At 48.0% G+C, this 25,820-nt stretch overlaps 1 protein-coding gene across 1 annotated transcript in view; it reads right to left on the bottom strand.

Annotated features, from left to right (window-relative positions):
• CACNA1I (calcium voltage-gated channel subunit alpha1 I) overlaps positions 1 to 25,820 on the bottom strand; it is a 113,767-nt gene that overhangs the window by 65,049 nt on the left and 22,898 nt on the right. Inside the window, exons 3-4 of the mRNA XM_039488959.1 lie at positions 19,956 to 20,053; positions 1,186 to 1,345 (exon numbers count right to left, since the gene is read on the bottom strand). Of these exons, the coding sequence (XP_039344893.1) occupies positions 1,186 to 1,345; positions 19,956 to 20,053 (258 nt within the window). The remainder of the gene's footprint in view (positions 1 to 1,185; positions 1,346 to 19,955; positions 20,054 to 25,820) is intronic.

Raw genomic sequence — 25,820 nt, 5'->3', positions numbered from 1 at the left:
TGGAGCTGTACATGCTCTGTCTGACCATAGATAATACTAATTATGCCTATTTCTTATATGGCACTTTCCATCAGTAGATCCCAAAGCACTTCACAATTCCCCCCCCCCCCCCCCCATGTATTTATCCTCACCATATCCCTGTGAGGTAAGAACGTCCTATTATCCACATTTTACTGAGGGGGAACTGAGGACAGAGAGAGACTAAGTAACTTGCCCAAGGTCATACAGGAAGTCCATGGCAGGGCTGGGTCTCTCACATTCTAAGCCAGTGCCCTACCCACTGGACCATCCTTCCCTTCTTTGAGTAGAGCACCTTGATCTCTCTTAAGCATGTGCCGTGGAGCTCAGAGATCCTGTCTGACATTCCACATATGCCTAGAGCTTTGTCTGCCAGCTTGAAGAGCCCATTATCAAATACTTGTTCGCTGTGTAGGTACCTACAAACTATGATCAAGCCATAGTGAACTTACTCTTTGTTAAGCTAAATACATTAAGCTCCTTGGGTCTACCACTATAAGGCCTGTCTTCTAATCCTTTAATTATTCTCGTAAATATTCCTGGCAACTGGAATGATCGCTTGAGGCTGTGGGCAGCCAGACGTAATTAGGGCTGGACCAGTCCCCAGCTCGCCCAAGAGTCTGGCGGCTGCGAAGAAGGTTTGCAGGCCTCTTTGCCCTCCTCCCCATTCTGATTTGTGCAGAAGGCAGATCAGTATCAAGGTCGTAGCATCCTGCATCCCTTTTGCATAGGTGGAAGTGACTCTGCAAGGTGCAAGGCAATGGAAGACGGGGCCTCTTGACTGCAGAGATGAGATTCTTTTCATTGGGACAGTTCAAGCTGATATCGTGAAATCCAGGGGGATGGGAGAGGTAGCAGTGGGATCCCAGAAATGAAGATTGCTCTGGCTGATGCAGAAGAGGAATGCTGCTGTAGCCCACTATGCTGACAGGTCCCTTCCATAGGCAGAGGTAGCTTTCAGAAGGTGTGTGCGTGTAAGGAAACAGGAACCTTTCTGCTGGGGGAAAGGGTGGAAACGGGGAAGCATTTGATTTTTTAGCACCCTTGGCACAGCCTCTGGAAATCTTCAGTGACAGAGAGAAGGGAGAAGGAAGTAAAGAGTAGGGTGGGGAAGGAAGGAATCCACAGCAGACAGGGCAAGGGGGTAGCTATCTCCCGTGCACTCACATTGTGAAGTTCTCCTCCATGAAACAGCGGTTCCTGAGCAGACCAGCCCACAGCTGTACGCCGATGATGCCAAAGATGAAGAAGACAAAGAAGCAGAGAAGCAGAACATTCCCCAGCATGGGCAGGGTGTCCAGGAGCAAATTCACCAGGATCCGCATGCCTGCAGGTGGGGAAGAGGCAGAACAGGAGGAGGAGAGATTGGGATGGAGAGAGAGAAAGGGAGAAGCAGAGAGAAGAGTAAAAGGAAAAATGAGGGAAAAAAAGACAGCGAGAAAAATTTAAATGAAAATAAAACAGGCAGATTGGAAATTCATTATTGTCCAAATCAGGCTGGGTCACTCAGGTATGATCACTGCTCCCCCGGGTCCCACTCCCAAATGACAGGTATGGGATAAAACCATTTTTGTTCAACATCCTCTTTACCCCGAGCCTCACATTATAGCCCCAGAAAGGAAAGATGATGATAAGCTTGTGATGGGGTTGCTTGCAATAGCAGAGGACTGGACTCCATGACCCAGGAGATCCTTGCAAGTCCTATCTTCCTAGGAGGTTTTTGACACAATCACCATTTTATATAATATTCCATCTTCTTCCTTTCCCACAGAAGGGCGATGAGTTGAAAAAACAGCCCTGAAATCCATGCAGATCAACCACCCCAGCCTCAGCTGGCAGGGACTAACAGTCATAACTGCTTGCTGGCTGCCCGGTGACCCGTGAGAAATGAGTCCGAGCCCAATTCCTTGTGGGATGAGTATGCACACCACACAAACACAAACCCCTCAACAAACTGGCATGGGTTGGCCCTCTCAATGACAGCCTCATCAAAGAGACACAGTGGAGGAGGCAATATCTCTTATTGGACAAACTTCTGTTGGTGAGAGAAACAAGCTTTCGAGCCACACAGAGCTCATGGAAACCAATCTCCGTTCTCCTCTCTAGTGGTCCCTCCACGACAGGGCTGAGCCACACTGGAGGGTACTGTATGAAGGAAGCTTTCACTGCTGCCGCCCATGCTGAACCTGTTTCTGGCAAAACAGGGCATTCAGGGCTGTCGATACAGCACCTCTGACCAGTGCAAACATTTCATAACAAAACAATTTTCTGTTGAAATTACTGAGTGAAGAATTTTGGTGGTTTTGTTTTCGGACCAGCAGGGTCAGGCCAGCCTCCCTCTGCTGCTAAATTAATTACATTTCCTCTGGTCTCCAAGGATGCCAAAATTCTAGAAATCATTCGGAGCATGAAACAAGCACTTTCTCCCTCCCACCACCCCCCACTCCTCACACACGCACATACACACACACACATTCCTCCCCCCGTCCTCCGCTGAGATTCCCTCCTCCAGGGGTCCAGGGAATTCCATCACGCAAGATGCTCCATGTAGGCCAGCATATAATTAGCTAATTAGATATTTATAACTAGTTCATTACTTCAGATGGCAGTGGAAGGGGAAGGGGGAGGGAAAAATAAGATTAGGATTCAGTAACAGCCCCTTGAGGCACCAGTTAATCCCTCTTTTATGCCCACTGTCAAGTAATTAGCCACATCAAGTTGTGCTTTACACTATGTCTCAGTTTCCTGTGTTGTTTTGTTCCTACTGCAGGAGGAGAGGATGCTGGGAACCTAGAGAAATGTCGTATGTGGGCAACAAGGGTGGATGAGGATTAAGATGTATTTGTACCAGTGGAGATGTTTATTATAACTGAGTAAGAAGGTGGGAGGAGGAGAGAATTGTATCTGTATGGTGAGAGGGTGTGGACCTAGTTTGAGGCATGTACATGAGGCGGACAGGTATGTGTATCTATGTGACAAGATGGTATGGGTGTGAGGAGTATATATATTTTATGTTGACCGGGTGTGTGTTCCGGCCTTACTATTTGTGAGGTCCTAAGCCAGCAGAGGGGGTTCTGACGGTGAATTTCCTTTCCTTCTGGTTCCACTGTTGGAGGGAGTAGAGAGCATGTCTATGTGTGATTTGATGAGTTAATACAGGGCTTTACATGTTCACCCAGGCATTGGTCTGTGTGTGCAGTGGGGGGTGGGGGTGGAGTGCAGAATTCCAGTATTGGGGGGAATATGCTTGAGAAGGAGAGGGTAGAAGGAATGATTGAACAGTCCCCTCTGGACTTAATAAGCATAAGTCTTGGGGTGGTTGCAAAGCCCCAGTCTCTTGAATGCCCGTGTGTTCCATTAGTCTTTGGTTAGTCATCTTCAAGCCTAGTAAGGCATCAAATAATTCACTAGCACAGGGTCACAGCTCCAGCCTCTTGCCTGAGGGTATTTGCCCGTATCTGGTTTCCTGATTTGTAATAATACAAAGCCCCACAGTCAAGCCACAGGGCTGTGTGCTGCCAGTCACCCTGGCCTCCCGGTCTCTGGAAGCAATCCTTTTACAGCATTACTGACTTACAACTCCACCCCCTCACCACAGTGCAATGTGCTTCCAGCAACAATACTGCCACACGTTGTGATCTTATTAGCTCTCATAAGCTAGACTGGGTCAGGTTGGGTAATACGTAGATGAGAGACCTTCAGGGAAACCCAGGCCTCATAGGAGGCTGTGCAGGTAATGCAGTAGGTGATCGACTGCCTTTCCATTGAGTCACTGCTAAACCAACGCTCCATCCTGGTATTTGGGGGATGGTGCTAACTTTCAGATGAGCCACAGACCTGAGGTCCTGATTACAGCTGGTCAGAGAGATTCAGGGGAAACACTGTTTTGTCAGAATTTGCCAAATTGGTGAAATGGAAACATTTCACAGATCGTGCAATTTTGCTGAAGTTCCAATGGAACACAGGCAGATTCCAAAATCTACCTGCCTCTCCTGTGTCCAGCTTCCTGCCAGGCTCCTCATCAAGATGGGAATTACACAGACTTAACACAGTAAGAAATAATGAAAACATTTGCGAGGGACTCTGGACTGAGCATGCAACAATGAAATGTCAGATGATGTGTAGAGAGACAAGGTGGGTGAGGTAATATCTTTTATTGGACAAATGTCTGTTGGTGAGAGGGACACGCTTTTGAGCTTACACAGAGCTCTCTTTCAGGTCTGGGAAACATAGTCAGGTCTGGTCTACGCTACAGACATATCAGAATAGCTATGTCGCTCAGGGGTGTGAAAAATCCACACCCCATGAATGATACAGTTTTACTGTCCTAACTTCTGTGTAAACAGCACTATGTCGGGGGAGGGTTTCTCCCACCAACACAGGTACTGCCTCTCAGGGAGGTGGATTAACTATGCCCATGGAAGAGCTCTCTCCTGTCGACATAGAGCATCTTTCATTAAAGCACTATTCTATAGTGGCGCAGCTGCATCGGTGCATTTTTAAGTGTAGACTTGCCCTCGGGGTATCACAGCTAAATGCAAGGTGGAATAGATTGTTTAGCATAAGTACTTAACACATATTTCAAGGGACCCCCATTAACATCCCTCCAGTCATAGGGGGGACAAGAATGGGTGTGTGTGTGGAAAGGCAGCTGGAGGAGTGGTTGTGAGTGGATTACAGATTGTTGTAATAAGATATAAACCCCGTGTTTCTATTCAGTCTATGATTTTTAGTGTCTAGCAGAGTTATGAAGTTAAGCTCCTAGGCTCGTTTTTTGAAAGTGTTGTGTGGGTTTCCTTTGCGAACAAGGACTAAGAGGTCAGATACACAGTGATGGTGTTGTGAAAAGTGTTCAACCACGGGTGATATGATGCTTTTGTCCTTTATCATTTTTCTGCGTGAGTTCATTTGAGCGTGTAGTGATTGTCTGCTTCACCCACATAGTTGCTAATGGGGCATTTTGGGTATGTCTGCACAGGGATAAAAAACCCACCGCTGGCCTGCATCTGCTGACTCAGGCTTGCAGGGCTCAGGCTCTGGGGCTGAAAGATTGCTGTATGGACCTTTGGGCTTGGGATGGAGCTCGAGCTCTGGGACCCTGTGCGCGTGGAGGGCTGCACCTCAGGGCATTTATCCCTGTGTAGCCCATACCCATAATGCACTGGATGAGGTACACCACATGTTGTGATAGGCATGTGTAGGACTCCTGGATCTTGAAAGGTGTGTCGGGGAGGTGTTGATCATTGTAGCAGTGGAGATATGTCTACAGGTTTTGCACCTGTTGTTCTGGCAGGATCTGGGGCTGCTTCGAGTTGGTGTGTCTGGCCTGTAAGGAGCTTGCTTTTGATGATGAATCTGGAGAGGCTGGGGGGTTGTCTGAAGGCCAGAAAAGGAGGTTCAGGAAAGATTTCTTTCAGGATGGGGTCCTCATCAAGTAGGGGTTGTGGTTGTTGGATGACACCCGGTATGGGTTCCAGTGTGGGGTGGTAGGTGACAACTAGGAATGTGTGGTTGGAGAGGGTTTTATTTCCATATTGGAGCAGGTTCTTTTGGGGTATTTGGGTGGCCTGTTCCACGATATGATCTGCTTCTCTGGTGGAGTATCCTTGTTTGGTGAAGGTGGTTTTAAGTGTATTACAGTGTATACCCTAGACTGTCTCCTCAGAGCATATTCTGTGGTATCTGAGTGCCTGGCTGTAGATAACAGATTTCTTGGTGTGTCTGGGGTGGCTCCTGGATCTGTGAAGAGAGGTGTGGTGATCCATGGGTTTCTTGTATCTAGCTGTCTATAGGGTTCCAGTGTTGAAGCTGATTGTGGTATCCAGGAAGTTGATTCTGGTGCAGGAGTGTTCCAGAAAGAATTTAATGGACAGGTAGTGATAGTTGTAGTGGAAATCTGTGAGGGAGTTTAAATCATCTGTCCAGAGGATGAAAATATCATCTAGGTATCTCATTGGCGTTGTGGTGCATTTGTGATGTGTTAGTTACACGGCTCATTAGTGCCTCTTTGGATTGTTTTAAATGAATTTAACCTATAAACATTTGTGGGCCGTGTGTGGAATGAAGGCTGGGGATCAGCAAGGAAAGAAGCAAGTTTTGAGGTAGGGTTTGACTCAGGAAAGTGAGGTTGCACTGTGCCTGGGGACAGGGACGCTGTTTCAGTCACAGGGGATAGCATGAGAAAAGGCGAACATCTCTCTCTGCTTCTGTCTAGCCAAATATTGCCTACTTCTATACCCAGTCTCTGGTTTCTGAAAATTCCCACCAAAGAGCAGACTACAGAAAAGTCCAACCAGCCCAATGACATCCCTGTGAATTGCCATGCACGCTGGGGCATGGTAGGAGGGAACACTTGGGCATATTCCATTGGGACACATTGCCTAGATGAGGGACAGAATTATGCTTCAGATTCTGCAGTGGCTATTGGACTCAGCAAAATTATGTATCCCAGTGCCCCTGCAGATCATTGTGTCCCAAATGCTGATGGGGAAGATAGTTGCTTTGGCTTCCACAAAAATCCAAACCGGTAGTTTGGCCCATCATGCTGTTAAGATGAGAACTGAAAATTATACTCTCTTCTGCCTGGTTTGTTTGAACCAGTGGATACTGAACAAACGGAAGGCTTCATTGCCTCAAATCTTGCTTCTCCTTTTGATACAACAGATGCTAGTCATGTCCATTAATGCACTCCTAGAAGGTGCCCAGCTACCACGGTGATGGGGAAAGGTATAATAACCTGAGTGGAATAGAATTTTCGCACCAGTTCAGTGTCCTCCATCAGTTTTGGTACTGGAGTGTTGAGGGCCATGAAAAGAAATGTATTGGGCTTTAGTCGCTTGTTTTTAAAGGGTACGTGGTCTCTTCTGCACATGCTCTGTTAGCTTAGCATGCAAGTTGCAGCATACGCCCCCTGCTTTGTTCTTTCTGGATCGCTCACCGTGGTTCTGCTTTCCCAAGGGTTGGCACATGCCAGGTGTTTCCGCTCAGGAAGGTTTCAGCTGTGACGGCCAAGCTAATTGGGGCTGACAGGAACTGTCTGGAGGGAACCATGGACTCTCTGAAGTTGACAGAAGCTTGTCAGAAAGGGCCCTGAGGCTCCTCCAGAGCAAGGAGCAGAGTTGCTCTGTCCAAATCCAAGAGAGAATTCAGCTACTTTCCCAAAATATTGGCTTTTGTCAGTGGATTTTGGTTTTGTTTTCTTAAAAGGTTCCTTCTCTTGTAACTGTCTCTCCCCTCCACCCGCCACCTGCTCTCATGGCAGGGTGTCCTGCCTGGTTTGACGAAGCACTGCCATGTTGGAGTCAGTGAGATGTTTCCATTCTGCCCATAGTCTGAGTCCTGGGGACACCCCCCTGAGAGTAGCCTCAGCTGGCTAATACTTGCCAGGCATGCTCTTCCATTCTCCCCCTTTGTGTGCACGCAGGGGTGTGTGCATGGGTGGGTGGTAGAGGACTATTATCTAACATTTCACAAGCTCTGTCTTCTGGGGGAAAACAGCCAGCTAGAATCCTCCCTTGGTTGCCTGCAGCAGACACAGCCTTGCGTGTCCCCCCAGTCCTCCTGAGAGGGTGAGTGGGGAGGGTGAGACGCCTTTCATAGCCCACACCTGGCACTCATGAATATTTCATGCTTCTTGCTTTTCTTCCCCTTGAAGAGCAAACCTTTTCATATTTGATGCCCTGGAAGCCTGTTTGGTTGCTGAGTGTTGCTTCATTAATGCCCTCCCTTCCCCCTTTTTCTCTGGACTGCCCAGCCCCTCTTCCTTTCTCTTCTCAGGGAACGGCTGTTTTCAAAGGCTGCCTTAGAAAAGGTCATTGTCCCTTTCATATTCAGTCCTTGCTGTGAGCCAGTGTGGCTTCTGCTCTGCCAATGGAAAAGGACAAATGGAGATGGGGGGAAAGACAACGGATGAGAGGGAGGGAGAGTCAGACAAGGAGAGAGAGGGAGGCACAGACCTGGTGAGAGAAAGAAAGAGAGAGAGAGAGAATGAGAATGAGAAAAAAACACAGTGAGAGAAAAGTACATGGGGAGAGAGACTGGCAGGAAAAAATTAAGCGAAGAGGCCAGGAAGCAGCTGGGGAGGAATACCCCAAAGAGTCTGCTTCCTGAGACCTTTGAAAACTCATTCTGTACAATGCTCCAGTGTCCTCTCATAGCCCAAATGGTAACCGTTGCCCTGATAACCCTTATGCTTTCCTCTCCATCACAATGGTCTCCTGAGGCAAGGTATCCAGATTCCCCAGTGATAAGGCACTACAAAAAGAAGTGTTGGTGCTGTACGCTCCCTCTGAGCATCAGCTTCCTCTACATTTACGTCTTGCCCTCTCCCCACTGCCTTCATATATATACTGATCCCTCTCCGCCCCCTGCCTTCTGCCGACCTGCACCCCCACTTGATTACTCTGGTGACCCCCCTCTCTGAATCTCCACCGTTTCTTGCAAACCACCAGTTTCCTGTTCAGGAGCCCTTTGGTCTTTCTCCTTCTTTCCTTCACTGCTCCCTGGTATGCCCGTGCCTTCTTTTGACAGGCTACAGCACCATTGTGGGGAGCCAGAGTTGGGCCCTAAAGGCAACTGGGCAGGACCCCATTCCATAGGGCGCCAGCCAGCCAGGGGAAGTTGCCCACTGGGCATGGATTTAAATCAGGGAAAGGAACGGGGCCATCCCTGAGGAAGTGGTATGATATCCCCAGGGGACGCAACTGGGTCTTGGTTTTTGTTTTTCACCTCTCTCTGTGTTGGCCTCCACTGCCCCCACAGTGCTTCTCTCTCCAGCAATTTCAGCCACGCAAGTGACCACACCCTCTCCATTTCTGATGGGGTGCACGGGAACAAGAAGGCCACACAAGCCTCGCTAGACAGCTGGAGCATGAGGAGGTGGCTGCGCATAGCCCAGTCCTCAGACACACCCACCACAGGGCAGGAGGATCGGGAGCACGGTGGGAATGCTTCACTTGGCCAAGGCCAAAGTGCTGGTGAGTGCTGGCACCGATTCTGGGGACAACATTAATATGCCAAGTCAGCATAGACCCGCCCAGTTCTCGCTCTGCATTAACAGGTGCTAGCTCTCAGCGGCTGCCTGGGCTGTGAGGGTGACTGGCAGCATAGTGCAGCATGAAGATTCGGTCGGGTGAAGCGTTGTTGGTCGGTGTTCTGCAAGGGACAGATTGCAGAGACTCTGGCTTCAAATAATACAGGCAGCATACCGGAGCAGGGGAAGGCCAAGAACTGAAGGTATAATGATAATGAACTTATATTTACACAGCACCTCTCATCCAAATGCATCCCAAAGCACTTCGAAATTTTTACTAACTGGCCATCCAATCTTTACACACATGAATCACTTTGTCTTCTGCCAAAAAGCAGCAACCTCTGGGTGAAACCATTCACAGCTAAAGTGCACAGTGGTTTAGGACAGGAAGTGAAGAAAACTGTATCTAAATTGAAATGATGGAATCCTTTGAGGAGTAGAAGGCAAACAGAATCACTTCAATTGCCAGGGGTTGGGGCACTGGGTCAGGCAGTCTTTCTTCTAAAAGAAGGCCATGTGATCTTTAATAAGCACAAATGGTCCGGACTGGAGCTGGGCAGAAAAAGCTAATTCCATTTAGCCGAGGGGTTTGATATGTCACAGTTTGGTTTCGTTCCAATGAGGATCGAAAAACAAAAACCTGAGGCTGGGCTAGCCACCACAAGTACGTGTCCATCTGAGACCCTAGGCACATACTCCGGGTGGTTAGCAGATCTCCTGCCGCTCACCAGGGGCGGCTCTACAAAGTAGGCTGCCCCAAGCAGCGCGGAGCGCTGCGCTGCCCTTCCCCAGTCCCGCGGCGGGTCCCCTCTTCCCGCGGCTCCGGCATCCTGGGGAGGGCGGTATTTGGCTCCGGTTGAGCTCCCGCCGGCATGCCTGCGGCAGGTCCACCGGAGCCCGGGACGAGCGGACCTGCCGCAGTCATGCCTGCGGAGCTCAACCGAGCCGCGGAAGACGGGACCCGCCGCAGGCATGACTGCGGCAGGTCCGCTCGCCCCGGCTCCGGTTGAGCTCCCGCAGGCATGCCGGCGGGAGCTCCACCGGAGCCAAATGACGCCCTCCCCAGGATGCCGCCCCAAGCGGGCGCTTGGCCCGCTGGTGCCTAGAGCCGCCCCTGCCGCTCACACTGCCACAGCTACACTCTGCTGTTAGGGCACTAGCTCGAGGAGAGCTGGCGTGAGTGTCTCCTCGAGCTGGGAATCGTAACCCCCGCTCCATGGGCAGACACACCCTGATGCCCCGATTCTGCAAACACTAACACACATGACTGACTTGAATCAGTGGGACTACTCATGTACACGGACTTAAGCATGGGCCTATTCCGAAGCCCAGTGAAGTCAAGAGGAGTCTTTGCATTGACTCCAATGAGCTTTGGATCAGGCTTCATGTGTGTAAAGGTACGTCTACACTGCAATAAAAAAACCCATGGCACAGAGTCAGCTGACTCTGGCTTGTGGGTCCCAGGATGTGGGGCTAAAAATTAGTAGGGCTGCCAATTAAGCAATAAACCAAAGTCATTCTGAGATAATGTTATATGTTACAACTCCTTTCGTGATCTCCCCTAGCTCTCAAAGGAAGGCCATCTTCTACTGGCCTACAGCAGGCACAGATTTCATCCCCCTCTGCTTTGGCTCAGCTCCACTGGCCAGCATGTTGGGGGATAACGTCAAAGCTCTGCCTATTCCTTACTCCTCTTCACCCATTCCCTGCCCACCTTCCTGGGGCACAGAATCACAAATCCACAGAGTCTGCTCTCTCCCCTGCCTATGGACTGGCAATGCAGGTAGCCCATGCAGAGGAATAAGGAGGGCTCTTATGCCCCTTTCCTTTACTGCCTTGGCACAGAGGGGAATTGATAATCTTGTCCTTAGCCCTGGTCTACACTATGAGTTTAGGTCGAATTTAGCAGCATTAGATCGATTTAACCCTGCACCCATCCACACGATGAAGCCATTTTTGTCAACTTAAAGGGCTCTTAAAATCAATTTCTGTACTCCTCCCTGACGGGGGGATTAGCGCTGAAATCGACCCTGCTGGGTCAAATTTGGGGTAGCGTGGACACAATTCAATGGTATTGGCCTCCAGGAGCTATATCCCAGAGTGCTCTATTGTGACCGCTCTGGACAGCTTCTCTCAACTCAGATGCTCTGGCCAGGTAGACAGGAAAAGCCCTGCAAACTTTTGAATTTCATTTCCTGTTTGGCCAGCGTAGTGAGCTGATCATCACAGGTGACCATGCAGAGCTCATCAGCACAGGTGACCATGGAGTCCCAGAATCGCAAAAGAGCTCCAGCATGGACCGAACGGGAGGTACTGCATCTGATCGCTGTATGGGGAGACGAATCTGTGCTATCTGAACTCTGTTCCAAAAGACAAAAAGCAGTGCCGCATGAAGCCTACAAAAGAACCAGAGAGGCAAATGGCCGCTCTGGGTCAGAGCCCCGCTTCTATGATGAGCTGCATGCCATTCTAGGGGGTGCCCCTACAACTACTCCACCCCTTTGCTTCCCTCCTCCCCCACCCCTCCAGGGCTAGCTTGGCAGTTATTCCCCCATTTGTGTGATGAATTAATAAAGAATGCATGAATTTGAAACAACAATGACTTTATTGCCTCTGCAAGCGGAGATCAAAGAGGGGAGGGGAGGGCGGTTGGCTTACAGGAAATCAGAATGAACCAAGAGGGCAGGTTTTTATCAAGGAGAAACAAACAGAACTTTCACACCGTAGCCTGGCCAGTCATGACACTGGTTTTCAAAACTTCTCTGATGCGCAGCGCGCCCTGCTGTGCTCTTCTAACTGCCCTGGTGTCTGGCTGCGTGTAATCAGCGGCCAGGCGATTTGCCTCAACCTCCCATCCTGCCATAAACGTCTCCCCCTTACTCTCACAGATATTGTGGGGCACACAGCAAGCAGTAATAATGATGGGAATATTGGTTTTGCTGAGGTCTAACCGAGTCAGTAAACTGCACCAGCGCGCTTTTAAACGTTCAAGGGCACATTCTACCACCATTATGCACTTGCTCAGCCTATAGTTGAACTGCTCCTTACTACTGTCCAGGCTTTATGAGCCATGGGGAGCAAGGGGTAGGCTGGGGTAGGTGCGACCGTGCGGTGCTACCGACTGGGAGAGCAGCCTGAGGCAGAAGCCTCCAGCTGGCATGATATTACAGGCAGGACTGAATCTCCATTAGACAAAACTTAAAGAAGAGAATGACCTGGAGTCATTCCCATTTTTGTCCAGATGCCCCCGACCGACCTCACCGAGGCCGACCAGAAGCACCCATGTCTGCCCAGGTGCCCCCGACCAACCTAACCGAGGTCGGCCAGGAGTACCCACGGGACGATGATGGCTAGAAGTCGTATTGTACAGCCTGCCATCCACAAGAAAAGGCAAGGGGATGCTGCAGTGTAGCACTGCAGTACCCAGGAGGCATACGGTGACAGTGAGCTGAGCGGGCTCCATGCTTGCCGTGGTATATCGTATGCACGGGTAACCCAGGAAAAAAGGCTAGAAATTATTTTTTGCCATTACTTTCATGGAGGGGGAGGGGCTGACATGTACCCAGAACTACCCGCGACAATGTTTTTGCCCCATCAGGCACTGGGAGCTCAACCCAGAATTCCAATGGGCAGCAGCGACTGCGGGAACTGTGGGATAGCTACCACAGTGCAACGCTCCGAAAGTTGATGCTAGCCTCGGTACTGTGGACGCACACCGCTGACTTAATGCGCTTAGTGGGGACACACGCAATCGACTGTATCAAATCGATTTCTAAAAAATCGACTTCTATTAAATCAACCTAATTTCATAGTGTAGACATACCCTTAGGCTATGTCTCCTCTAGCACTCTTGTCAGCAAAACTTTTGTTGGTCAGGGGTGTGAAAAAACAGGTGACATAGCTACCTCTGCTCATTGGGGATGGTTTAATTATGCTGGCAGGACAGCTCTCTCCCGCTGGCATAGAGCAGCTACATGGGAGACCTTACAGCGGTGCCGCTGCAGTGGTAGCAGTGCCGCTGTAAGATCTGCAGTGTAGACATAGACTTAGATTGTAAACGCCTTTGCCTTGCCCTTTTTTTTTTTTTTGCTTTAAGATCTACTGCTGAAAAGTGCTGTGCAATTGCCAGGTATTGTTACTTTTTGTGGGGGGGGGGGGGCAACATGTACACATATGGTGCTCCGCAAACATTTATTAACAACAACAGAAAACTTAATGCATGGCAAATTTGAAATTTGGCGGGGAGGGAATCTGGCTTTGAGTTATCTGTGCACAAAAACCCCATCTGAAATAAGAAAATACAGTTCAGAAATAGTCAAATGGAATTTTACATTTTCCAAAACTAAGTCGCCTTTGGACAGAAGACAAATAAGAATAATTTTTTTCAGAAAGTTAATAGTATCTGAAACAAGGGGCTTAAATGGAATTTTAAAAGTTAGAGATGGAAAAGACCTATTAGATCCCCAAGCCATGGCAGGACTGTTTCCCGCAGGGAAACAGGCTTTTGTCTAGTTAGTTTAAGACAGACTGTTCCACAGCCTAATACAGCTCCCTATCAGAAGCTAATTTCACATACACTCTCCATTTAAATTAGTTCCTCAAAAACACACTGGAGAGAAGTCAAAAGCCATCATTTCTCCACGGTGCTGCAAGTGGGGTTTACATCCATATAAATCTCTCTGTCCTAGGCACTGATATGACACCAAACATCTGGGTGTGGAACACAGATTTAAGGCAGACAAGTAAATATTGAACTGCTTTGTTCTTGCCATCCCAGGGTTCAGCTGCTTTAAATTATGTTTATATTATTGTTTTGGTCTAGTGGGCTGAACATAGGACTGCGAATCAGGAGATGTCGGTTCTATTCCTGACTCTGCTGGTGACTCACTGTGCCTCAGTCGCCCGTTCTGTAACAAGAGGATGATAAAACTAATACACTTTTGGAAAGCTTTTTGAGATTGGCAATTGAAAATGAGAACCTGACCAGGTTGGCTTCTAGGAGCTTCTGCAATATAAATGAACAACAACAACAGAGCTGGTGGAAAATTTTCTAGTGGAACAGTTTTCCATCAGAAAATGCCATTTCATCAAAACCAAAACTTCCCACAGGAATATATCAATGAAATTTCACTTTGGAATTTTTTTTGGAAAAAAAAAAGTTTCAATAAGGTGAAAACTTTCTGGTTCAATATTTTCAGATGTTTTGATTTTTCATTTCAAAATTTCTTTTATTTTAATGTTACTAAAAAATTGTATAAATGTCACAATCCAAAATGAAATGTTTTGATCGACCAAAAATGATTTTCTTTTGTGGTGGGAGGGAAGACATTTTGTTTCAAGTGAAAATGTGAACTTTTTTGTTTTTGTTCCAATTCAGATTGAAACAAACCTTGAAATCACAGAATTCCGCACGAAATGGAAAACCCTGTTCCCACACAACTCTAAATAATAATATGCCATATTATGTATGAGAGATAGTACTATATTGAGAGATGTATATGCAACCCCCCGACATATATTCCTACACTCATACACTATATATTAATAGACACATATGCTTCCTATTCAACAAAGTTGCTATGCAACAGTCTACTACAGATCCCTCCACAGAACCTTCACATTAGCAGATTTCCTCGCCTCTGTGCAGTCTGTGACGACTCTTATCAAATTAAGAATCAGTGACCATAAATTTAAGGCAGAGATTGGGAGGCACATAGTACAGTGCAAAAGGACTGTGCAACCAATGTGACAGCAGAGTGAATTGAAGAGACATTTTGTGCTCCAATGTCAAAAATATGACAGAGTAAGAAATATTTCCTCAAATTATCAGAAATGATTAAAGACTTTCCATTAAAAAGCAGTTAGGAAAAAAAACTGCATTACCCTGAGAGGATGGGAAGAAAAGAGATGACAGAGATGACATTTTACATAGCAACCTACCACTGAATCAGAAATGGACAATAATAACCAGAAGATGTGGAAAAATACCCCAAACCCAATTTGAAGACCTACCGTGAGCAGATTGTAACTACCTTTGACAGAGACCTGAAGGGTCTTTCTCCCCTTTACACTTTGTTAGCTTGGATAGCTTGTTACTGAATTAATTCGAATGGTTATAGGACCACAACAGGCTATCATTTCTGTTTCATGCACCTTCAGACAAAACCCTGAAAGGCAGCACTTGTAAGGCTAAAGGCAGGAATGTGAGAGAGGAGCATGAATGCTAATGCCTGGGTGAGACATACAGTATTATAAAAACTGGGCTTCTAGCATTTTGTCCAGTCTAATTTAAAAATTACACTGGAGCAGCCAGACTGGATCCGACCCTGGGCCCATCCAGTCCAGTGTCCTGTCTGACAATTGCCAGCACCAGATGCTTCAGATGAAGGTAAAAGAAACTTCTATTCCCTAGTAGTTTAGAGATTGGCTCAAACCCTGAATCATGGAGTTTAATGTCTCCTCCAAAACTTGTTATCATTAACTATGATAATTCTAGATATTCTTAACATCCATACAAATGTCTAATCTCCTTTTGAATCTTGCTAAGTTTTGGCCTCAATGACTTCTTGGGGCAGTGAATTCCATGGTCTGATTGTGCATTGTGTGAAAAAGAATTTCCTTTTAATTTCATTGAATGTCCCCTTGTTCTTGTGTTAACAGAAGTTCCTGATCTACTTTGTCTGTACTATTTATTATTTCATATACTTCTATCATGTCATATACAACCAACGAGGCTTCCACCACTTCCCTTGGCTTACCAGATTTCAGTATAAGGAAGTTCTTCCTGTTATTCACTCTAAATTTCTTCTTTATTAATTTCATCCCATCACTCTAAGTTATAGCCCAGGCGGCACACCAAAAAATCAGTTCACAAATCAATGATTTGTGGGTTGTTATCATGTCCATCCTGTTTAGACATCCCCGCTTAGCCAAGCTAGACCGATTTTGCCTTTAAAAAATCTTCCCTCATCAATCAAATCCCTCCAGCTTCCTGATCATTATGGTTGCTCTTCTATGAATTCCTTCTAATATATTCTGGTAGTACAGTGCCATGATTTGAAAACAATGTTCTAGATAAGGCCATGTAGAGAGGGAATATTAGGAACACAGGACTGGAAGGGACCTCCTGGGTCATCGAGTCCACTTCCCTGCTATCGCAGGCAACCCTGTCATATAATCCCATTCTTAAATATATCAAGCCTCATTTTAAGACTAGCTAGGTTGCTTGCCTCAGTACTCCTATTGGAAGGCTGGTCCAGAATCTTACTCCTTTGATGGTTAGAAACCTTCTTCTAATGTCTAGTCTAGATTTACTCTTGGCATATGAAGCCCAACATTGTAACAACCTTGTATGCTGCCATTGCACGTTGCAAACTCATCTCATCTTTGCTGCCTGCTCTCACTCCCATGGGCAGGAATTTTCAGAAGCATGCAGCACCCATGACTGGGAAGAGAGTTTCCAAAGAACTCAGCTCTCTGGGAGGCACCAAAACATATAGCCAGATTATCAAAAGAGCTCAGCCTACTGGGTTCACATTGGGTGCTGAGATCTATTTAGTTGCTTAAACGTGGCACTAAGCTCTTTTGAAAACGTGGCCCTGTGTCTATCTCACCACTATCTCCCAGAGTCCTCCTCCCTCACATTAAATATGTGTGCTGCAGATCACTCCTTCCTTCCCCCGCCCCCTCCAGTTTTCTCCTTTTGTTACTTTCTGCCCAGGTGTCTACTTTCTCTCCATCCCTTTGTATTATTTCTCTGTCCTGCCTAGTGTCTGCAACTCCTCCAGTTTTACTATCGTCTGCAAATCTCCTTAATGTGCTTTGCTCCTTCTTCCACATCATTAATGAAGAATTTTAAAAAGACATTCAATAAGATTTCTGACAAAAGGTCCTGTTGGTGATATTGGCTGTACCTCACTAGACACTTGCTTCCACCTCAGCACATTCCCATTTATCATTAGCCTTTGTTTACAGCCTTTTAGCCAGTTTTCACTCCACAGGACAGTCTTCCTATCCAAGGAAATTTATTTTTTCATTTAATAATGAAAGTGCCTCTTCATCCAGAACTACTGCACATACAACCATATATCTGTCGTAGACAGACAGAGATATAAATGCCTGATAGCAGAATAGAAACTAAAACAATATTAGTTTTACACAGACACTGCTATAGTGGAGAGAAGTAGAGTTTAGAAGAGGGATCAGTGTGGGGAAGAAATGCCTAGAGGTAGCTGTATGGCAAGTTACTGGGCTCTATAAAGGGATAAGTGGGTGAAATTCTATGGCCTGTGTTATGCAGGAGGTCAGACTTAGGGTGACCAGACAGCAAATGTGAAAAATCGGAATGGGGTGGGGGGTAATAGGAGCCTATATAAGAAAAAGACCGAAAAATCGGGACTGTCCCTATAAAATCGGGACATCTGGTCACCCTAATCAGACTAGATGATCACAATGGTCCCTTCTGGCTTTAACATCTCTGAATCTAGTTTTGTGGGCTGATTCTGATCTCACACTGGTTTTCCCCAGGTGTAATTGCATTGATTCTGCTGGAGTTATTCCTTATTTACACTGGTATAAGAGAGATAAGAATGCAGGGCTTCATTTTGATCTGTCTAGCTTTGTTTTTAGTTCTGGGCCCCAATAATTAAAATTTCCTTGGCACACATCCTCAGGAGACAGCCTGTCAACGGGGTTTCTTTCATTTAGTTTCTTGCCTGCTGTCACCTGTAATAAACTTCCCCTCAGCTCTGGAGAAGGGAATGAAGACACTGAGGTATGGAATGGGATTGGCCTCACCACAGTGGGAGAGCCCTAAGGAGGTCTTGGTCATTGCAGATAGCCTGATAAAAGTGAGAGCAGGGGGCTTTAAAGGGGGAAGAAGCAAGAGACTTCTTATTATATGGTAAGGAAGAAAAACTCAGTATAAAACCTGGGGAGAAATGCTAAAAGTGTCACAATGTCTTACGTGACAGCTGTTTTCACTGAGCAAGGCATGACCTGAAATACCAAACAGACACATTATTTCCTCCCCCCCACAGTTCCTTACATCTCCTTATCAATTGCTGGAAATGGGCCATTTTCATTACCACTACAAACAGTTCTTTTTCTCTCCTGCTGATAACAGCTCACCTTAACTGATCACTCTCCTTATAGTGTGTATGGTAACACCCACTGTTTCATGTTCTCTGTGTGTATATATATCTTCCTACTGTATTTTCCGCTACATGCATCTGATGAAGTGGGCTGTAGCCCACGAAAGCTTATGCTCAAATAAATTTGTTAGTCTCTCAGGTGCCACAAGTACTCCTGTTCTTTTTGCGGATACAGACTAACACGGCTGCTACTCTGAAACCAAACAGACACGGTGGGACAAATCCATTGCTGGTGTAACTCCACTGACTTCAATGGCATGAAATTGGCCCACTGCATCAAATCCACTCCCCTGTTATAACCACCATGATACCTGTGCCATATACAGTGGATACTTCCTGTGGTGACACGGGCACTCCTTGTCTACCTTACTGTGCTCTATAGTTATCAGAACTGAATTAAGAAAGAGGAGATGCAGAGGAAGAGGGAAAAGGGAAAGGAAGAGAGGTGGAGTGTAATAAAGATGTGACAGGTAAGAGGCTAGTTTCTGTTTCCCAGCCCTTGCCACATGAGATGGGGCAGGGTTACAAAAGATTATACCCCTGTCACATGGCAGGAGTCAGTGTCCATTGACTGCAGGGAAAAGAAGGAAAGAGAGAAGTGTCATATGAACACAGCAGATACATAGCTGGATCCTGTGTATGGTATCCCTCCTCACCCCCTTCCCTCCACAGTGAAATTAACACCAAGGTGGGCCCGTTTCTCAGATCTGAGCCAATCCAGCAGGGAAGCCATTTAGCTGGGCCAGGGAGCTGTAGAAAGCTGCTTGTGCCTCCAGGTTCAGGCTCGTCCCATCACATCCTGACAGCTCAAACCCCAGCGGAGCTCACAGCCCTGACTCATACATGCTGCATATACACAGAGCTGCAGAGGTGGGAACCAGGACAAGAGGGAAAGGAGAAAGTGCGCAGCAAGGAATAGATAAAATACACCATTGTTGTTCACCCCCACGCAGAGCTGGCCTGGTGTATTTTTAAATGAGAGGAAACTGAAGAATGGTGCAGAAGGTAGTAGAGATCAACCCCCTCACTCCTGCGCCCACCGGATCTCACTGCTCATCCATCCCCCACCACACACCTCACCATGACTCTACAGGCGGTCTCACCCCTTCCATATTCTTACATGAGACAAAAAAAATCTTGCTTTATTGCCAACTCCCAGCTCCAGCACTTTGGTCATCAATTGGGCACGGCAGACAGAATGACCCCACGTGTAGCCTTACTGGTCACACACGCCTCACAACGCAGCCGGGCAGTCTTTGCAAAGCCCTTTGAGAAGAAGGTTTTTTTGGAGGGTGGGATGGGGGCGGTTGGAGACAAAATGAAGGGCTAGGCTGAGAATCTCAGGTACACAGGAACGTAGCCTACACCTGGATTGGAACTAGTGGCTCTATCCCATTCTCCCAACGTCCCTGAGTTCTTCGGTGCTCACCGCCAAACTGAGGCTAGATTGGTGACTCAGAGCTGGAGTATCCCAGCTAAGTATCCCAAACCTATTTCCCAGTTCTTGAGCCAGCCAATGGCCCACCAGCTGGGACTGGACTCTAGGGGCCATTGTTTTGGTGATCCGCACAGAGTATACATGCATACCTGTCTTATAGGCAACAAGGTCAATCCAGCTACCTGGAGGTCCAGGGCTGGACAATCAATGGGGGAAGAGATCCCAGACACAGCAGCAGAGCAATGGATAAAAACGGCACAGACAAGGGTGAAGTGCAGATGAAATGAGGTGCCAGTGAGAGGGAAGAACGACTTACTAGGCACCCGGTTGATGGCTTTGAGGGGCCTCAGGACACGGACAGTACGGATTGCAGACAAGTTAATGTTCTGGAGGTCCAGGGAATATTCCACCATCCTGCAACAGGAGAGACAGAGAGTGAGTTTAAAACAATCCAAGAACCAATTTAAGCAACAGATAGGTCACCAGCAGGAGGAAGTGAGGGGTGCTCGAGATGAGAGGGCAGGGTGTTCACACCCTCCATGCAGTGCAAACAGCTTTCAACTCATTCGTGCTTTTCCATCCAGCTGGCGGGGAAAGTGTTGAAAACAAGGGGTACTGATGAACCAACCCATGAACACATTGATAATATGCTAATGTGCTCCCCACTGAGGCTGGAGAGGCAGAGGAAATGAATGACAACTGGCTTTACACAGCACAGGGTGCATTTTTATTCAAGAGTTTCTGGCAACAGTATAAGTCCTGAGAGTGAAGCTGGAGTCCTCGGGAGCCCTACAAGAGCAGAACTCAAGTTCCCAGAACGCCAAGGTAGAAACTTCAGCCCTTCAATCCATAAGTTTTGGAATGAAAATGAGAGAGAGAGCAGCAGTGACAAGCCATCAGGCTCCAACGCAGCAGGCTGCAATAACCCCAGCCTGGCACTTACCTGTGGCGACTGTCACAAAGGGAAAGGGCTGTGCAAGAATGGACAAGGGGCTGGTGGCAGAATAGCACGCACCCCACAGGTGACCCCTGCAGAGAGAGACGGGCTGGAGTCCACTGGCAGCTGAACAGTCTGGAGCACAGCAGCCACCTTCCCTTCAAAGCAGGTGCAGCTGGACTTACTGTGGCATACACATCCATGGATTCCCATAGCAAGGATCTAATCAAGGATCCTTATAGCATTGGGCAGGGCCCACGAGCAGCAGGAGGGATCACATTTCAGCTGTACGTCACTCCTAAGGGGAATGTCCTTACTTTATGATATATACAGGATCTGTGTTTTTTTAAACTTGCAACCTACGCAGCGAGTTCTCTCCCCAAATAACCTTGAGAACTGAGCAGCTATGAGTAATGCATTGGCTTTAACCCACCCCTGCCAGTCAGACAAACATTAAGGAAACATTCCTTTATTTTAATAAGCGGGAAAGAGAGGAAACATGGGCCTTATAAGGCACCTACTGTAAGAGAACCTCAAAGCACTTTACACACGTTAATGAATTTAGGCTCATGACCCCTCTGGAAGGTAGGCAAGCATTGTTATTCCCAATTTACATGAAGGGAAACTGAGGCACACAGCAGTAAGGTGACTGGCCTCAGGTTAGCCACTGAGGAAGGGGCTTGTACCCCTCCCGCCCCGACTCTGCCTCCTCTCTCCCCCCTCATTGGATCTCTCTCCAAATTCCCACCCTTGCCCCGCCCCCAGCCCTGCCCCATTGGATCCCTCCCCAAATCCCCACCCTGGCCCTGCCTCTTCCCCAAGCATGTCGCATTCCTCCTCCTCACCCCTCCCTCCCAGGCTTGTGCTAATCAGCTATTTGGCAGCGCAAGGGCTGGAGGGAGGGGGGAGAAGCAGGATGCAGCAGCCATCTCAGGGGAGGTGGAGGCGCAGCAGAGGTGAGCTGGTGCGGGGGGGGCGGGGCGTGGAGCTGCCGGTGGGTGCTCGGCCCCCACCAATTTTTCCTATTCTCCGGTGGCTCTTTTTTGTTGTTGTTGTTGGTTTGTTTGTTTGTTTGTTTTTTCCTCCACCACCGGCTCTTGGGGTTTGGTTTGTTTTTTTTTGCTCCGCCGGCACACCTCCCACACACACACCCGCGTCCCAATATTTCACGTCTCTCATTTGGTCACCCTAATCTACTCCAAAACCAGAAATGCTTGCTTCACATGCTGCACTTGTCATATATAGAGGCCTTTAGATTTCAGGGCAGTCTATTCAGCACCTTTCACCAGCACCAAATCCACTTTATATTAAAATACCATGTTGCTTTGTCTCAATTCTTTTGAGCACTGTAACCCCTCTATCTGGATTGATCCCTACAATCCATCACCTCATTCCCCCCACCCAAAGGACATGAAGAGCAGGTGTCTACTTTTCTATCTAAACTTTTCACAAAGGAATTTGTCGGAGTGATAGATTTTCAGACAAAATGGGGTAAATCTGTCGAGATGTTGTGATTATTTTCTCTCTCTCTCTCTTTCCCCCTGCTCTGTTCTCTCTCATACTTTTAGAGTAATTGAGTGAAATAATTCTTTTCCTGAAATGCAGCGGTGTTGATCTATCCCCCCGGAGCTGTCAGCTCCATACACAGTGAACGCAGAGAGAGAGAGAAGGGATTTTGTGCAGATAATCAAAATATTCATAAAGGAGACACAGTCAGCCCACAGAAAGCATGAATGATGGACAGGGATTGAAGATGTGAACAGCAGCTGGGGAAGGATACAAAGCAATACACACACACACACACACACACACAGATATGTGCATGTAGACATGCAAGCACGCACACAAAGACATAGGCCTCCACACGGAGTTATACACTTGCAGATGTTCTTTTCGCCCACTTCCCATGAGTACACTAGAGGGAAAAGGTGAGTGAGGTAATATCTTTTATTGGACCGACTTCTGTTGGTGAGAGAGACAAGCTTTTGAGCTACACAGCGCTCTTTCAGTAGCTTGAAAGTTTGTCTCTTTCCCCAACAGAAGTTGGTCCAATAAAATACATTATTTAACTCACCTCGCCTCTCTCATATCCTGGGACTACCATGGCTACAACAACACTGTAACCATGAGGACACTGTCAGCTGTACCCTCTGTGGAGATGTGTGGCGGGGCAGGGTGAGAGCTGTGAAAACAAGGGGTTTCCTCTCTGACAAATAGCAGAACAATCCAAAACAAATTCTCTCAAGCAGATAGCAAATAAGCAAATGATCCTAATGTAAAACCTTGTAATTTGGAAAGGGGGCCTTCGTTGAAGTACAAGTCCCCACGTAAAAGATCCAATTGCTCTCACAGCGCATGAGCACAGCAGAAAGGCACAAATCTCGTAATGAACTCGCTGCTGGGTACGTGTACTCTACTTCCCTGTACTGGATGGAATCAGAACTTGTAGGAGGATCTCTACAACTGAGATCCTCCTCCAGCTGAAGTTTGGAGCAGGAGGGTCAGAAGTCTATGAGAGCTGTAGTTACAAAGTTCCCAGTAGCCACAGTATCAGCATACAGCATTCTAGGTGGCTCTGGATGTTACACTATAGTTTTGTTTGGTTGCAAAATCCTGAAACAGTTAGTCTCAGCGCCAGGTGACACTGAAAAAGTACAACTGGTTCTCAGGGAAGGGAGGGGATTATTCTTTTGGGAGAAAGTTTGACCCTCTAAGGTTTTGCAGAGAGCAACTTCTAACAGAGATGAGCTCAGCTCCTACCTGTTTGGCCAGGGGTTTCAGCTCATCTGATAGAACTGCCACTTACAGTTTCTCATGAGGATTCTCAGTAATAGCCTTGGCAAGGGTAACAAGCGGGACATGCATGCACACCAGCACTGGATGACAAGGGGTCCCGGCTAGTTGGTTATGCCCACTATGTTCAGCTCAGAGATATCAGCTATAACGTGGACCCCCTGAACCTCCACATCACACAGTTCCAGAATCTCCTCTGATTCAGCAGTTCTCCTGCCTCAGGACCACTCCTTGACACGTATCTCTCATTCCTGATGTCTCGAGCCTTGGCGTTACCTTGTGTCAATGTCTCTCCCCACCTCCCAAAGTGATGCCAGACACACAAACCCAAGGAGGGAGGAGACTGAGATGAGGCAAACCCCCTGCCCAGGAAGGAACCTATTGTCTGTGTAGACAATTCAAATTTCACCTCCATCCCCTTTCAAAATGGGATCTTTCAGAGACATGGGTATTTTCAGCAGGTGGACCTGCAGAACCCCACCAATTTTCAATTTTGTTGTTTGCTTTCATACCCTTTCCCTGCCACCCTGTCCCCCACCTCCCCGGACTGTGTTTCTACTGGTGGTACCCAGTACATGGAGGCAGGGCCGGCTCCAGGCACCAGCCGACCAAGCACGTGCTTGGGGCGGCACCTTGGGGTGGGGCAGCGCTCGGGTTGGTTTTTTTTGGTTCGTCGGGGCAGCACTGGATGGGGTTTTTTTTGTTGCGGCAGTGCGGCGCTCGGGGGGGGGGCTCTGGGTGGCGTGGCGCTCGGAGGGCTGGGGCTTTGGGCAGCATGGCGCTTGGGCGGCGCGGCGCTCGGGGGGGCAGGGCTTAGGGCAGTGTGGTGCTGGGGGGGCAGGGGCTTACACGGTGCGGCGCTCGGAGGAGGCGGGGGCTTGGCGCGGTGCTTGGGGCGGGGCTTTGGGCAGCGTGGCGCTCAGGGGGGCGGGGGCTTGCACGGTGCTCGGGGGCGGGAATTTCGGGCGGCGTGGCGCGGGGGGGCTTACACAGCGCTCGGAGGGAGGCGGGGGCTTTGGGCAGCGTGGCGATCGGAGGGGGGACAGGGGCTTGTGGGGCGCTCAGGGGGTGGGGCTTCGGGTGGCGTGGTGCTTGGGGGGGCAGGGGTTTCGGCAGCGTGGTGCTTGTGGGGGGGAGGGTACGGCAGGGCAGCGCTCTTCTTTTTTTCTTGGGGCAGCAAAAAAGTTAGAGCCGGCCCTGCATGGAGGGAAGCTGGGCTGCACTGGAGAAGTGCATCATCTGATGTCATAATCTTTCCTGTGTGACAGTAGGACAGGTTACCATGGAGACTGACTGGGATGTCACCGAGAATGAGTTGCCAGGAACAGGCTAACTGTCAGGAAATCAGGATCACATTTGCCACACAAGGGTTTGAAGCTCTTGTAACATTTGCCTTCGAACTCCTGGTTCACCTAACACCCACACCCTACCAGTGGTGAGCCTGATCCTCACCGGGTTCAGGATTACATGGCTGACCCTGTTCAACAGAGTTCACTAGACCAAAACTCAGGGGAAAGGGGGCCCAGCTGTGAAGTTTGAATTCAAATCCCCATCTCTGTAATGGGCCTGAACAATTATCCTGAATCCAGTGACTCCTATGCCTGCGGAGAAAGGGCTGAAATCTGAAGCTGGATCAGAATTTCACAGCTAGCACCCAAAACTTTGGACCTGAAGAAAGTGAAGTCTGGGTCTGCATCTGAACTTTGGGGTTTCGACCCATCACTTGCCCCCAGCTATCCGAAAGAGTTTGGGAAACCATGTTGATCACAGTACGCTGCAGGTGTTATAATTTAACTAGAGCAGGGTCAAATTAAGGCCAGCCAAGACATCCACCACCTTTCTCCCCTAATCCTCCCCTTGTTGCAGCCCAGCTTGACAGGAAAGCATGGGCCTGATTATATATTCCAATTTAGCTTCTCTCGGCATCTTATAGTCTCTGTTCTTTTATCGTAATTGCTGCTGGTGTCTTCAGGCCCAGAAGCAATCAAGCAAAGCAAAAGGCCCAACAAAAACCCGTACCAGGATTTGAATGCTCTCTCCCTCCATCCCCCTCAAGTAAATGGCAGCTCACCTCCGTCGCTGAACAGATGTTACTTGGCCTTTGGTTGTGGGTGGGTGAGTGCAGGAAGGGATTAGGGAGCTGGAACTACTGCTAAATCAGTGGGAAACCCCTGAGCTGTGAAGAGATTTGAGTAGAGAGCTGTCAAGATAATTGAATTTGTACAGTAATGCCTCTCCACCCAGAGACTATATTCCCCTTCAAGGTTTCCTGTGCGACACTTCTAGGAAAGGGAGGGGGAACAATGCTACCCCAAAAAACTATTATTGTCCAGGGTAGGTGTAGGGGGGCAAAAGAATGGTGAATAGTCACCGTGGGGAATGGCAGAGTATTGCTCAAGATGTAGGAACTCATAACTACTTCCAGTTCAAGCCACTCTCAACAGGAGTCGC

The sequence above is a fragment of the Mauremys reevesii genome, linkage group 1 (genome assembly GCF_016161935.1).
Source record: "Mauremys reevesii isolate NIE-2019 linkage group 1, ASM1616193v1, whole genome shotgun sequence".
NCBI lineage: Eukaryota > Metazoa > Chordata > Testudines > Geoemydidae > Mauremys > Mauremys reevesii.
Note: the sequence above shows the minus strand (reverse complement) of the source record. Positions and strands in the feature narration are given on the sequence as shown.